A 14,936-nucleotide genomic window follows, 5' to 3' on the forward strand; every position below is an offset into this window, starting at 1 on the left:
GTCCCTGTGATTAAGGAGGATAAATACATGGAGGGTTGCACCTCTTAATTTAAAGACCAAGGAAGGGCAGGGGCAACCGATGGTTAGCATGTTCAGAGAAAGCTGGATTTTTCTCAGTTCATCGCTGACTGCCTTTAAGAAACACACATGGTTTGGTACAGCGGCTCATTCCTGTAATCCCAGAACTTTGGGAGGCCAAGGTGGGAGGATCACTTGAGCCCAGGAGTTTGAGACCAGCCAGGGCAAAACTGCAAGACCCCATCTCTACCAAAAACGTCTTTGAAAAATGAACCAGGCATGGTGGCATGCACCTGTAGTTCCAGCTACTAGGAAGGCCGAGGTGGGAGAATCACAATCACCTGAGCCCATGAGACTGAGGGTACAGTGAGCCAAGACTGTGTCACTGCACTCCAGCTTGGGTGACAGAGCAAGATACTGTCTCAAAAAATTAACTGGGAGTGGTGGTACAAATGTGTAGTCCCAGCTACTTGGGAGGCCGAGGCAGGAGGATTGCTTGAGCACAGGAGTTTGAGGCTGCCGTGAGCTATGATGGTGCCACTGCACTCCAGCCTGGGTAACAGCAAGACTTCATCTCTAAGAAAAAAAAAACTCACATGAGTTTCCATATTGGTAGATTCAAAGGGGTTCTTGTTGACTTTAATTATCCCCTAGTCAGGGGGATACCTTAATGTGTTACCGGAGAGTTTTTTTGCTATCGAGGTATCTTGAACATAGGACATGAAATATTTCCCTTTTTCTTCTCTCTGTCTAAAATCGAATCGAATTAACTCACCGCAGAGATACCGCTGGGGGCAGCAAGGTGCAGAGCAGGCAGGCTCTCTCATCTGCCCTTACCTGTGCCATGGGAGCGGGAGATTCTGCAGGCCATGGGGTGCAGGAAGTGTCACGGAGCCTCTCTCCCAGGACATCTTGTCATCCTTGCCAGCATGGCAGGAGAGGGTCTTTAAGGTCTTAGAAAGAAGGAGACTGTTCACACTTGAGACGTTTTTATCATGTTACTAAATGGGGCTTCTTGGGTGAGCACAGTGGCTCACACCTATAACCCTAACACTTTGGGAGGCCGAGGTGGGTGGATAGCTTGAAGTCAGAAGTTCAAAGCCAGCCTGGGCAACATAACAAGAATTCGTCTCTACAAAAATTTCTTTAAATTAACCAGGCCTGGTGGTGTACGCCTGTAGTCTCAGCTGTTCAGGAGGCTGAGGTGGGCGGATCCCTTGAGCCCAGGAATTCTGGGCTGCAGTGAGCCGTGAGCACACCGCTACACTCCAGCCTGTGTGACAGAGCAGGCTCTGTCTCTAGAATAAATATTTAAGTAAACTAAACAGGCTTCCTGACTGTGCTCTTCGTTGTTGTAAATCCACGGAGCTGTGCACAGTGAATAACTGCAGGTGTCCTCCCTCCCTGCTGCAGCCCCTGCCCTTGATGTGGACTGGCAGAACAACACGACCTTTGCCTCCTGTAGCACAGACATGTGTATCCATGTGTGCAGGCTCGGCTGTGAACGCCCAGTCAAAACCTTCCAAGGACACACAGTAAGTGAGAGCTCTCGTCACTGGACTCGAATTCGTGAGAATGTGATGTGGGAGCCAGTTCTTGTGTACGTAGAATTAAAAGATACTGCAGCAGCAAACCAGCTCCTCTGCGGCCTTTGGCTATTTGAGCTGCCATGGTTACCCCATGGTAACCATGGTAGTTGGATTGACCCAGTTTGGGGTGGGCAGCAAGAACAGTTCATCCAGAAGTGACCTAGATGGTGGATTTGGCAGCAAAGCCTTTAAGGTCGCATGAGAAACATGTAGAGGACGTAGAGGAAACGACACTCACAATAAATGAATAGATGGGGCGAATCCGCAGTGAACAGAAAAAGCTATGTCATTAAAAAACAAAAAAAAAAAAAAAGGAGGCTAAGTGCACTGACTTATGCCTGTAATCCCAGCACTTTGGGAGGCTGAGGCCGGAGGATTGCTTGAGGCCAAGAGTTTGAGGCCAGCCTGGGCAACGTAGCAAGACTCTGTCTCTACAAAAAATTTTAAAAAGTAGCTGCGTAGGATGATGCACACCTGTATCCCGTCGCAGGAGTTGAAGGCTACAGTGAGTTGTGATAGCACCATCGCAATCCAGCCTAGGCAACAGAGCAATACCCTGTGTCTTTAAAAAATAAGAAATTGAGAACTGAGAAATACAGTGTCTGAAATGAAAGTCTTAATAGGTGGGTGTGTTAGGCAGTTCTCATTTCTCTCATTGCTCTGAAGAAATGCCTGAGAGTGGGTAATTTAGAAGACAGGAGGTTTAACTGGCCCGCAGTTCCTCAGGCTGTGCAGGAAGCATGGCAGCAACTGCTTCTGGGGAGGCCTCAGGAAGCCTGTAGCCAGGGCAGGAGTTGAAGGAGCAGGCACCTCACATGGCCAGAGCAGGGTCCAGAGGTGGGAGAAGGGGGGCGGGGGGGCACGCACTTTCAAAGGACAAGAACTCACGAAGACAGCAGCAAGCCATGAGGGATCTGCCCCCGTGATCCAGACACCTCCCGCCGGGCCCCACCTCTGCATCGGGGATGACAGTTCCACCTGAGATTTGGGTGGGGACACAGATGTAAACCACATCAGTGGGTTTACCAGCAAATGGGAGATTGCAGAAGTAAGGTCAGAGCTCATAGAAATTGGCCAATTTGAAGAACAGATAAAAGATTGAAAAATTGCATAAAGGCAAAATGGCTTATGGGACAGTTTCAGGCACCCTAAACCTATGCGCTTGATGGGGAGAGAAGAAAGAATGGAACAGAAATATCATTTGAGGTAGTAACAGCCAAGTTTTCCTAAATTTGGTGGAAAACATCAATATTCAATCCAAGAAGCTCAGCAAATTTCAAGCAGAACAAATACAAACGGAACCACACTGTCCACCTAGGCATATGGTCATCAAACACCAGAATCAATGGCAGAGAAAATTCTAAAGGCAAGCAGAAGCTGGAAAAAAAAAATTATATCCCAGGGAACAACAGTGTGAACAACAGCTGACTTAGCAAATTCCTTAGTGTGGCCTCCGAGGCACTTCCGGGTCTTTTACCAAATCTCTCTCAGATTAGCCTATTCCTACGGTTTCTAACCTTCTGCAATCTCCAATCTGTTGGTAAACCCATTTCCTACCCTTGACCTCCTGGGTGTCCAAAAACACCCTGTGCCTCTATCCTCCTAAAGACACATGCAGCCAAGCACCTTGCCCCGCGCTGAGCCTTGCCTGAAACGCTCCCCACCTTAGACCCCACAGCAGCTCTCTTTCCGACACAGAATCCTCCCTACCCTCCAGGCCCATTCATATGTCCTCTGCATGCCCTGGGGAGGATTAATGGCACCCCCTGAGCTCCCACTGCCCATGTGAATGCCACAGCCTGGCAGTAGCTGCTGGCCTGCGTATCTGCCTCTTCCAGAAAATGCAGAGCACGCCAACGCTGTGTCCATGGTATCTTGCATTTTCTCACCAGCACCCAGAATAGCTTTTCACAGTGGGGGGAGGGTCCCCTATTAAAGCAGGGGAGGATGATCACAGTCCCTGGATATTTGCCATCATCCCACTAACTTAACTAAGGTAAATTCCCTTGTCCTCATTCCCCTAGTGCCCACCCCTTTCCGCCCCTGGTCCAGGGGTCCCTGTCCCAAAGGAAGGCACTTTTAGAGCACGGGCACCTATCATCCAGGTAACATCAGTTTGGGTCCACACTGACTGTGTTCTTCTCATCTAAACCTATTTCTCCTCTAACCCTGGACTATCCGCAGGTTTTTAATAGAGCTGCACACACTATCTGTGGTTCCCAGGTGGCCTGCCTGGGACCTTGCCACCAGCACAGGCCTTGGCCCTTTAAGTGGATCTTAATGCAGCCAATGGCCCTAAACAAAGCTCCAGCTCAGGGGGTTAAATGGAGACCCATGAGACGGTCCAGGAACTGGGCCTTGCATTGCAGAACGAGGGGTCCGCTCCCAAGAAGTTATTTGTTCCTTTGCGTGGGTTTGGCTAGGGACAGCCTGCAGTGACCAACTCCACATTCCTGGGCCCGTGGGTTTTCCTCTGAACAGTTGTAGTCACAGCCACCTCGCTGGCCTTGCACACACATGTGCGTTCATAGACACATGCGTGTGCTCGTGAGCGTACACTCACACCCCCAGCCCCCTCTCTGGCCGGCCCCCTCCATCCTCCCAGGCTCTTGCAGCAGCCTACTCCTTGGCTGCCAAGCTTCTTCCTCCTCCCTTTCCCGGGCCACCTGGGCCTCATGGAACACAGATGTGGCCTTGTCACTGTCCAGTTCACACCCTTCAAAACTCTGTGTCCTTAGAAACCAGCATGACCATACAATTTATCCAACTTGGAGCCCTTACGAGTGTGAAATTTAGAAAATTCATTATGAGTGTGAAATTAGTTAACCATTAGGCCGGGACAGCAGGTGTCACATAGTGGGACTATACTGAACATATGGGGCCCTATAGTCACCCCTGAGGGAGCCCTGAGCTGGCATGTCTTGTCCCCTCATTTCTCCTGGGCAGGCTGTTCCCCAGCTGAGCCTTTGCCGCAGGTGCTGCTTTTATGCATACCTATCCCAGGCATGTCCCCTTTTCCCTTGGCCCCGACATTGATTCACCTTTATCCTCCAGGGTTTAGCATCAGGGTCCCCAGGTGCCCTGAGCCTCCGGGTTAGAGCACTCCAATCCCTGTGCTTTTCGCTGCCTGGCTGTGCCGATCATGAGCCCCCAACCAGGATTTTGCCTGTGCCGTGTGTGTGTGTGTGTGCATGCGTGCGCGCGCACCGCTCAGCCCTTGCCTCACACTTTCCTTGCACATGTGTGTCTGCCTGTATGTGCATTTTGGTCGCCCATCTTCCACCTGGATCAGCCCTTACCCCGAATAACTCCACAATACCTTCACTTCTCATGTTTACCCCTCCGCCTGCCTCCACTCACCTGTAGGAGAGAAATGCCTTGTAATGAGTACAGACACGGGGAGGAGCTGTTGCATCCAAAGTGCATAAGAGGCCTTGCATGGTGGCTCACGCCTGTAATCCCAGTACTTTGGGAGGTCAAGGTGGGAGGATCACTTGAGCCCAAGAGTTCAAGGCCAGCTTGGGCAACCCCGTCTCTATAAAAGTACAAACAAACAAAAAATAGTTGGGCATGGTGGTGCCTGCCTGTGGTCGCAGCTACTTGGGAGACTGAGGCAGGAGGATTGCCTGAGCTCAAGAGGTTCATGCTGCAAGGACCTGTGTTCCTGCCATTGCACCCTAGCCTGGGAGACAGAGCGAGACCCTGTCTCAGAAAACAAAACAAAAGAAATCACATAGGAAAATGATTTTCAAAGTCCAGTTTTAAAATTAACTGGTTTTACTGATTTTATTTGCTGCGTTTTATAGTATGTGAATTCACTTACCTTCCTTCCTAGCAGAGAATGTTTTTTTCTTAACGAAATATGGGTGAGGGTGGCTGGTGATGTGTGGTATATGGCTGTGGTTTTGTGTATATGAAAAAGGCAAAGTGAGAAAAAGGAAACTAGATGGCTGCTTGTGCTGTGCTCTTTGATGCCAGGCCTAAGCCGAAGACCTTCTGCAGTGACGGTGGCACGCTGCTGCCCCCTGCTGCAAGGCAACCTCATCTACTCGGGCCCCGATGTCTTTTTCAGCGTGTCTCTTCTCTTTCAGAATGAGGTCAACGCCATCAAATGGGATCCTTCTGGAATTTTGTTGGCGTCCTGCTCGGATGACATGACATTGAAGGTAGAATCGGCATTGCAAGGGGTGGGCTGTTTAATTCCAGACAACCCCGGGTGCTCAAGCCAGTCTCACTGTCACTGTTCTGTGAAGATTATTTATTACTAACCCCGCTCACTTCCTCTATCATCCGTGAACTCCGATTTCTCAGTCAGGGTCTCGCTGAGAATCCCAGCCTCCCCACAGCTTTTCTCACCACTTTGCACCACTCACCCACTGCGGGTCAGCAGCCTCATGTGTGTGCCCGGGAAGAATGATGCCACATCGTTCCCAGATGCGGGAATGGCTTTTGCTCATGTTGTGGCTGGTATGTCCTCTAGATCTGGAGCATGAAGCAGGAGGTGTGTGTCCACGATCTTCAGGCTCACAGCAAAGAGATCTACACCATCAAGTGGAGCCCCAGCGGGCCCGCCACCAGCAACCCAAACTCCAAAATCATGTTGGCAAGGTAAGGGCAGGCAGCACAGCCAGTACAGCTCTGTGCTACACAAAGACAACAGGAAATTTTGCTAAAGTGTGTCCACACATGCATGTTAAAGCCCTTCAAAGGAAATGAAGTGGTAGCTCACTTTGAAGGGGCCAAGATAGAATTATCGAGTAACACCTGCCTTTGAGGTAAGGGTGGTTTTGGGTCAGGCACAGTGGCTTATGCCTATAATCTCAGCACTCTGGGAGGCCAAGGCAGGAGGATTGCTTGAGCCCAAGAGTTCAAGATCAGCCTGGGCAACATGGTGAAACCCCATCTCTACAAAAAGTTAGCCAGGTGTGATGGCATGTGCCTGTAGTCCCAGCAACTCGGGAGACTGAGGCTGGAGGATTGCTTGAGTTCAGGAGATTGAGGCTGCAGTGAGCAATGATCACACCACTGCACTCCAGCCTGGGCAGCAGAACAACACCGTGTCTCTTTAAAAAAGAGAGAGAGAAGGAAAAAAAAAAACCAGCATGACTGCAGAGCCGCAATTAGAAACAGCAAGCCAGGCAGCATGGACTCTTGTTGACAGTGCTCGAATTAAGGTCATGTCTTAGAAAGGACTGAATGGAATTCCTGCATCCACTGTGAGATAGAGCCAAAAAATCAAAGAACACATAGGCCCTAATTCTCATATTTCAAGTAATTTTCACAAAATCCACCTAAATTACTGTGAGATAGTACTACACACTACAGTCGTTTTGTGGTGACTCAGAAGATGCCTTTGCGTCACATGGTACTATTAGGAGCATAAATTATCCTTTTAGTCAGCAAGTATAAAAGGGGCATCCCAACTGGACGCAGTGGCTCACGCCTGTAATCCCAGCACTTTGGGAGGCCAAGGCGAACAGATCACCTGAGGTTGGGAGTTTGAGACCAGTCTGGCCAACGTGGTAAAATCCCATGTCTACTGAAAATACAAAAATTAGGCAGGGATGGTGGTTGCCTCTAATCCCAGCTACTCAGGAGGCTAAGGCAGGAGAATCACTTGAACCCAGGAGGCGGAGGCTGCATTGAATCAAGATTGCGCCATTGCACTCCAGCCTGGGCAACAAGAGGGAAACTCCATCCCTGTTGAAAGAAAGCAAGCCAGACAATAGCTTTGTGATAGATATTATTGTTTTAAATTTGAAAATTACTAAAATTTGCAGCTTTCCATAATGGATATGTGGGTACAATTGTATTTTAATTCTTGTTTGATTAAATTTTTTTTTTCCTTTTAGAGACAGGATCTCCCTATGTTAGCCAGGCTGGTCTTGAACTCCTGGCTTCATGTAATCTTCCCACTTCAGCCTCCCAAAGCACTACGATTAGAGGCATGGTTTATTGTACCTGGCATAAAAAGTTTTTTAAATGTTTATTCACTTATTTTGCTGTGTTTCCAAATACGGCTATCTGCATTAATTTAGTTGATAATAATAGATGTCATGTTTTAAATTGTAGGGACATTTTAGGAAACTTGGTAAATATTCTACAAAAATGTTTACCATTTATATCTATAGAAAACTCAGAAACAGGAATGGGTGCAGTGGCTTACACCTGTAATCCCAACAGTTTGGGGGAGGCGGGAGGATGTCTTGAGCTCAGAGGTTCAAGACCAGCCTGGGCAACATAGCGAGACCCCCATCTCTACAAAACATAAAAAACGAAAAGATTAGCTGGGCGTGGACCAATGGTTGCAGCTTCTTGGCTGAGGCTGAGGCTGAGGCTGAGGCTGAGGCAGGAGGACCGCTCGAGCCCAGGAGTTCAAGGCTGCAGTGAGTTAGGATCATGCCACTGCACCCCAGCCTGGGCAACACAGTAAGACCCCATCTCAGAAACAAAAGTGCAGAAACAAGTGTAGATATCCAGTTGTCTCCCTGATAATAACATTACAACTTTTTTCTCTTTGTTTACTGACCATGGTTCTGTTTTTAATACTTGTGAGTTACATTTTAGAAGACAAAATTCCTCAGTTGATTGTCTTTTGAAACACAAAGGCTGGGAAGAACAGCTCCTAGAGATCTGACCTACATTATGGAGAACTGTTAGAAACCACCATGTGTTTGTGATTTTGCTTTCTCTCCCACTGCTAGTGCTTCGTTTGACTCTACGGTGAGACTGTGGGACGTGGAGCGAGGCGTCTGCATCCACACGCTCACGAAGCATCAGGAGCCTGTCTACAGCGTAGCTTTCAGCCCTGATGGGAAGTACTTGGCCAGTGGATCCTTTGACAAGTGTGTCCATATCTGGAATACTCAGGTAAGCTCCTGACCCCTAAACCGAATCCTTTTAGAAAGGGATACAAGAACAGCCACGATTCCAGTGCCCCTGCCTCAGAGCAGTGCCCTGGAGGGAGGTGAGCACGCCCAGGCTCCCCGGACTGATGCCATCCCCGGATGCCATCCGCCGTGCACCCCACGTGGGCTGTGGGCTCTTCCCCCACCAGACACCTCTGGCAGCTAGCTCCCCTTCCTGAGGGAGGCTGTCGTGTCTACCCTCCTCAGGGCTCTTGGCCATTTGATTCCCAAGCCCTTGCCTTGGCACGTGTTCTTCCTTGAAGGAGCCACTGCCTTCACTTTTCTGAGTCCATGGCACGAAACCTTCCACCTGCCTCTTCCTCTTCATAGCGGTTATCACTGAAATGCCGCTCTCTAGATACTGAGGTTGGAGGGTGGGTTTGGGAGACCAGCTAATGGGGTCAAGGCAGCTCCACATCCTCTGCCCACAGCAGCTCCTGCGGCTCGCCACGGAGCAGATCAGGGAGTGGGAAGGAACATGTGTTTACAGCTGTCATGCCACTTCCATTTTTCTTTTCTGTTTTTGTTTTGTTTTTGAGACAGTGTCTCACTCTGTTGCCCAGGCTGGAGTGCAGGGGCACGATCTCAGCTCACTGCAATCTCCACCTCCCGGGTTTGAGCAGTTCTCCTGCCTCAGCCTCCCGAGTAGCTGGGATTACAGGCACCCACCATCATGCCCAGCTAATTTTTGTTTTTTTAATAGAAACAGGTTTTCACCATGTTGGCCAGGCTGGTCTTGAACTCCTGACCTCAGGTGATCTGCCCACCTTGGCCTCCCAAAGTACTGGGATTATAGGCGTGAGCCACTGCGCCCAGTCTTAATTTTTCAAATGAAAGTAGTTTCTGTTTGAGGACATAAGATATGTCAGTATTGGGGTGTCCTTTTAGCAGGGACTGAAAGGACATAGGATTTAAATAAAGGTGGCTGCTGTGGGTGTCTGGGGCCACACCTGAGGATAGGGGAATTCCACCTAGAAAGAGTAGAAATGGATGGGAAGTACCACTGCAGAGCATAAAGGATTGCATAGGGCAGTCAGCAGTGGATTCTGTTCTAAGGGAAGAGAGAAGTGCTGATACGCTAGGAGCTGTTGGAAATAACAAAGGAGTCCCTTTAACCTCAGGACGGAGGGATTACACGGCCTTCCCCCGCCCCCTTTCATCTGCACTGCCTTCTTGGTTCCTTTTGGCTTGGCTGATATTCAAGGGGATTTGCATCCTGAAGTTCATGTCCCCTTGTGGGCTCACGGGCAATGAGCCCTGTTCACTGGCAAGGGGTCCACTGAGATCACAGGCTTCCCAGGAACCTCACATGAACCGCATCTTCTCAGGGCAGGGAAGGAAATGTGGACCCTGCATAGAGCCAACCTGATGCCAAGCCCAGCCCCACAGCAGTAGATGATCCTCTGGGATGCACACACCTCAGGACTAGTGTGCAAGAGTCTCTGTTGATGAAATGCTTGCTAGAAATAGTAATGAGTGGATTTCTAAAAAAGACATCGATCATCAAAAAATGACATGGACATGATCAGTTAGGTACGGCCTGTTGCCAAGAATTCACTGAATTGTTTCAACCCTTTTTTATAAATCAAAGAAATCCTTAGGATTTTTTTTTTTTTTAATCGGAGTTTCACTCTCATTGCCCAGGCTGGAGTGCAGTGGCGCCATCTCGGCTCACTGAAATCTCTACCTGCCAGGTTCAAGCAATTCTCTCCTGCGTCAGCCTCTGGAGTAGCTGGGATTACAGGTGTCCACCACCACACCCGGCTAATGTTTGTGTTTTTAGTAGAAATGGGGTTTCACCATTTTGGCCAGGCTGGTATTGAACTCCTGACCTCAGGTGATCCACCTGCCTTGATCTCCCAAAGTGCTGGGGTTACAGGCATGAGCCACTGTGCCCAGTTAAGAAATCCTTAGGATTTTTCTTAAGAGAAATCTTAAAGATTACACTTAATCTTGTCGGGCGCGGTGGCTCAAGCCTATAATCCCAGCACTTTGGGAGGCCGAGGCGGGTGGATCATGAGGTCAAGAGATCGAGACCATCCTGGTCAACATGGTGAAACCCCGTCTCTACTAAAAATACAAAAAATTAGCTGGGCATGGTGGCGCGTGCCTGTAATCCCAGCTACTCAGGAGGCTGAGACAGGAGAATTGCCTGAACCCAGGAGGCGGAGGTTGCGGTGAGCCGAGATCGCGCCATTGCGCTCCAGCCTGGGTAACAAGAGTGAAACTCTGTCTCAAAAAAAAAAAAAAAAAGATTACACTTAATCTTTCTGTAAGTACAAAAATACTTATTTATAATACTGCTGGCATGCATCCCTCTCTGTTCATAGAACACTGCCCTTTAAGGAGCGCAGTTGAGCAGAGGATTTGGGACAGCCCTCCTGGTCTCAGTCTTCAGATTTCTTCTGCCCGTCACCATTAGTTAATCATGAGTGAAGGGTTATTCGACTCTTTCTCTTTTTTTATTTTTTTAAATTAATTTTTGTAGAGGTGAAGTCTCACTATGTTGCCCAGGCTGGTCTCGAACTCTTGGGCTCAAGCAGTCCTCCCACCTCGGCCTCCCAATGTGCTGGGATTACAGGGTGAGCCGCCTCGCCTGGCCTTATTCAACTCTTTCAAAACCCTCTGCTTTCCCCACCTCTTAGATTTGTCAAGTTAATGCTGTTTTAAACCAGAAGCCAATGGTCTGTAGTGTTTTGCATTACATGTATATTATGCATTCGTTCTTTCAAATGTCCAAAAATATGTACATTTTAACTTCATTGATGTTAATACATTTAATCATGAATTACAGTCAATTTCATTGCTACTGGGGTGGGGGTATTCATTATGTTGTATTCATTCAGGTCCTCCAAGGAACAGACACCAAAACAGGATTAGATGGGTGAGAGATTTGTTGGGGGAAGAGCTGTGATGGAAACAGGGAGGGAGGTAGAGGGGGAGGGAAAACTTAAACCATAAGGCCAGTCTGACCTCTGGGAAGGAGCCGAGACGGGTAGGAAGAGTCAGGGAGGCTCGCAGGTCTGTAGAGAGTCCCAGCTGTGCTGATAGAGACTCCATGAGCCACTTACCTACCAGATGAGTCTGACTGCCATGGTCTCCCGCCTCCATCAGGCCTCAGCTGGGCACAGCCTAAGAATCCGTGCAAACGTGGTGGTGGATTCCATGGACATAAGTAATCAGGTTCACTCCCTGTGGTGGGAAGTCCTAGAGACACGTCTCCACAGCCCCTAGAGTGCTTCCTGAAAACCTTAAATTTCACTATGCTCAGAAATGTTCATGATCAAACATCAGGGCAGGAGGGGCGCATATTCCACACCTGCATCTGTTGCAGGTGCCCTTTACGTTGTAAGTGACGGCTGCTTTGCTTTGCAGAATGGAAATCTTGTCTACAGCTACCGAGGCACTGGTGGCATCTTCGAGGTATGCTGGAACGCCCGAGGAGACAAAGTGGGCGCCAGCGCGTCTGACGGCTCTGTAAGCAACACCTCTGGTTTGCTGGGGAGTGGGGGTGTGGGGGGAGAGTGAAGTCGGGCAGCTGATGCTTGAGTGAGCTTCCGGGGCATATATAGCGTTCGTGTCCTGAAGGGCCTACCCAGTGCCAAAGGAAGCTTCTGGGCTGGATCCCATCTGAGCTGATACCACATCTGGGAATGGCCTTCTCCTTGTCCCTTCCAGAGTGTCCTTCTAGTCAACATTTTCTCAGTCAAATTGGTGGTTCTCAGCCAGGGTGATTCTGCATCTCTGAGGACATTAGACAAAATCTGGAGGCATTGTAGGTTGTCACTACAGTCATGCGTCACTTAGTGTTGGGAACGTTTTGGGAAATGCATCATTAGGCGCTTTTATTTTTGTCTGAACATCGTAGAGTGACTGACACAAGCCTAGATAATAATACCTGTTACACACCTAGACTGTATGGTGGAGCCTATTGCTCCCAGGCTACAAACCTGGACAGCAGGTGACCGTGCTGAGTACTGTAGGCAACTAGAACACAATGATAAGCATCTGTGCATCTAGACCTATCTAAACAGAAAAAGTTCAGCAGAAATACAGTTACAATCTTACGGGACCACTGCGGTCTGTGTGGTGCATTGTTGCTGGAAATGTCATTAGGTGGTGTATGATGGGGATGCCACTGGCGTCTCGTGGGTGGAGCTTAGGGATGCTGCTAAACCTCCTACCGTGCACAGGGCAGCCACAGTTGTCGCCCATGAAGCCCGGTTCTCTGGTGGCCATCCTGCAGGTCTCCTGGGCCCTCTTCTCCTCCCACGGGGCATCTGGATTTCTTATTTTCCCCTGGACTTGAGGTTGCCCTGACCTCTGGGGCAAGGGGCATTCTGGCTGACCGGCCAAGTGTCAGTGTGGTCCCCAAATGTTGTCAGAGGCCATGTTCTTGGGCTTGTGTTGTCATCTGCCCCACGGTTGCAGGTGTCTGTTCTGGGACCCCTGCCAGTGGTCTCTGCGACTCTGTAAATTCCTAGCATTGCCCTTAACCTGGCCTTTCTGCTCTGTGCTGTTTCCTTGGATTTGCTTGGTCTGATGTCCAGATGCCAGTCTGTTATGAAAGCTTCTCTGCCCCTTCATGACAGTGTTTCAGTAAACTTGACTGGTAAACATTAGTGAAGGGCTGGCTTGGGCGTGCTCTGAAGGCATCTTTGTGTTAGCCCTCAGGATGACAGGTCCTTTGTCTTTCCTTTCAGGTATGTGTTTTGGATCTGCGGAAGTAACCACAAAATACTCTGGAAAAAAGAAAAGAATTCTAATGACCAGCCGTGAATGTGTAGGGTTGCAGCTCTGTTCACACACAATTCTGTCAGCTCCAAAACTGTACGAACTTGACTTGCGTTAAAGTGTACTCTGAAACCAACTCGTCTCTGGCTGCAGGAGTCTATATGTTTTCGTAATCTTTATCAAGGAGTTTTAAAAAGGCAAGCAAATCATATCAAACGGGGATAGAATGGTTTCCACTGAGGACATTCAGCCCGTGAAGCAGGAAGTCACCAGCTCGAGGCGTGCAGATTGGTTTCCACCCGGAACAGGCTCTGTGATGGCTGAATGGAAAGAAATTTAAAAAGCTGTGCCAAAAAAAAGCAAAATGCTGTGATAAACCAAACAGGGAAGGGAAAAAACCCTCCTCCTTGGGATTTTGTTTTTGTTTTCCCTAACAATTTGGACACTACAGTTGCTCTCGCAAAGGATGTTCAAAGACCAGTTTGTACCGATGAAATACGCAACTTTGTAATCCCAACACTTTCTATTTTCTAGAATATTCTTTGTTGATTGGGTGGTTTTTCTATCAGTTGGAATTCTGTCTTCTGGGGTCCTTCTGTCTGAGATGGAAGCTGTCTTGGGCTTGTTGTCTCTTCCCTCTGTCGCCCCCGCGCCGCCTCCCTCTGCCTTTCCCTTTTATCTGGTGAGCTCTCCTTTTTCAGTGCACTCTCAAGAGATGCAGCCCAGTGGACAGGAAGATGCAATCTCATGTAGACAGCTTTCTCCCTTCCGCCCCCCCCCGCCCTGCCCTCCCCTTGCGCTCGTGCTCGCTTTCTCGCCGGCGTGCTCTCTCTCCCTCCCTCCCTCTGTACCTTTCTCGTACTTGCTTCAGATCTTAGGACTCAAGAGCACTTTGGCACATAATAAGTGCTTTATGTAAGAAGGCAGGGCAGGGGGACTTTTTACAGGAGAAAAAAAAATGACTTATAAGAGAAAGAGCCTGGAGTATTTTTGAAAAAAATATAATATTTTTATGTTAAAACAATTTTAAAATCTTAAAATGGCCATCAGACGTAGAGAGCTTTTCGTGATTCATGTTTTAAAAAGAACTGAAGAAGCCACAGGTAGGGCCTGAGGGAGCCCCTGGCTTTCCCCTCAGCCTCAGGAAAGGTGGTCAGGAAAACTGGGTGGACAAGGGTCAGTCTTAGGGGTCAGCAGTGAGACTGCTCTGCAGCCAGTGAGGGAGGCCCAGCCATGCCGGTTGGAAGAAGAACCTTGCATCTTTCGGTGTGTATGCACCTTGAGAGCCAACAGGAAAGCAGTGAAGAACCGCGTGCCCCCTGGCCCCGGGGGAGCATTGGCAGAACCAAAAGGTACTGCAGAAGCCGTCAAAACTGACAGCTCAGCTGGATTCGGCCTGTTGGCTACATCTTTCCCACAGCCGTGTAACGACTGCTGGTCATTTCTCAAAGAGCAGACTTGCAGAGCTGACAGGGCTCTCGCATGTCACTTAGTCTAACGCTGACAAAAATGAATGCAAAAGGAAGATTTTCAGTCCTGAACATGAATTGTAGAGGTAGAACGTCGCTAATAATTTCTGCCATCTTTCTAATTTCTTTCTCTCACAGAAGACTAGGAGAAAGATCTTTTCTAAATAATCAATCTTTTTGCTGTTTTTAAAAAATTAAACAAGGCTTTGTGTTCCTAG

The 14,936-nt window shown here is 48.8% G+C and overlaps 1 protein-coding gene across 8 annotated transcripts in view; it reads left to right on the forward strand.

Moving 5' to 3' along the window:
• The window catches only part of TBL1X (transducin beta like 1 X-linked), a 248,686-nt gene extending 234,444 nt beyond the window's left edge, over positions 1-14,242 (forward strand). For all 8 annotated transcript variants that reach the window (XM_017509906.2, XM_017509910.2, XM_017509904.2 and 5 more), the window contains 6 exons: positions 1,432-1,553; positions 5,699-5,773; positions 6,088-6,215; positions 8,312-8,477; positions 11,891-11,992; positions 13,219-14,242. In XM_017509906.2, coding sequence (XP_017365395.1) covers positions 1,432-1,553; positions 5,699-5,773; positions 6,088-6,215; positions 8,312-8,477; positions 11,891-11,992; positions 13,219-13,245 — 620 coding nt within the window. In that variant the 3' untranslated portion in view covers positions 13,246-14,242. The remainder of the gene's footprint in view (positions 1-1,431; positions 1,554-5,698; positions 5,774-6,087; positions 6,216-8,311; positions 8,478-11,890; positions 11,993-13,218) is intronic.
• The last annotated feature ends 694 nt before the right edge of the window (positions 14,243-14,936 follow it).

Source organism: Cebus imitator, unplaced genomic scaffold (assembly GCF_001604975.1).
Source record: "Cebus imitator isolate Cc_AM_T3 unplaced genomic scaffold, Cebus_imitator-1.0 Scaffold426, whole genome shotgun sequence".
In the NCBI taxonomy this organism is placed as follows: Eukaryota; Metazoa; Chordata; class Mammalia; order Primates; family Cebidae; genus Cebus; species Cebus imitator.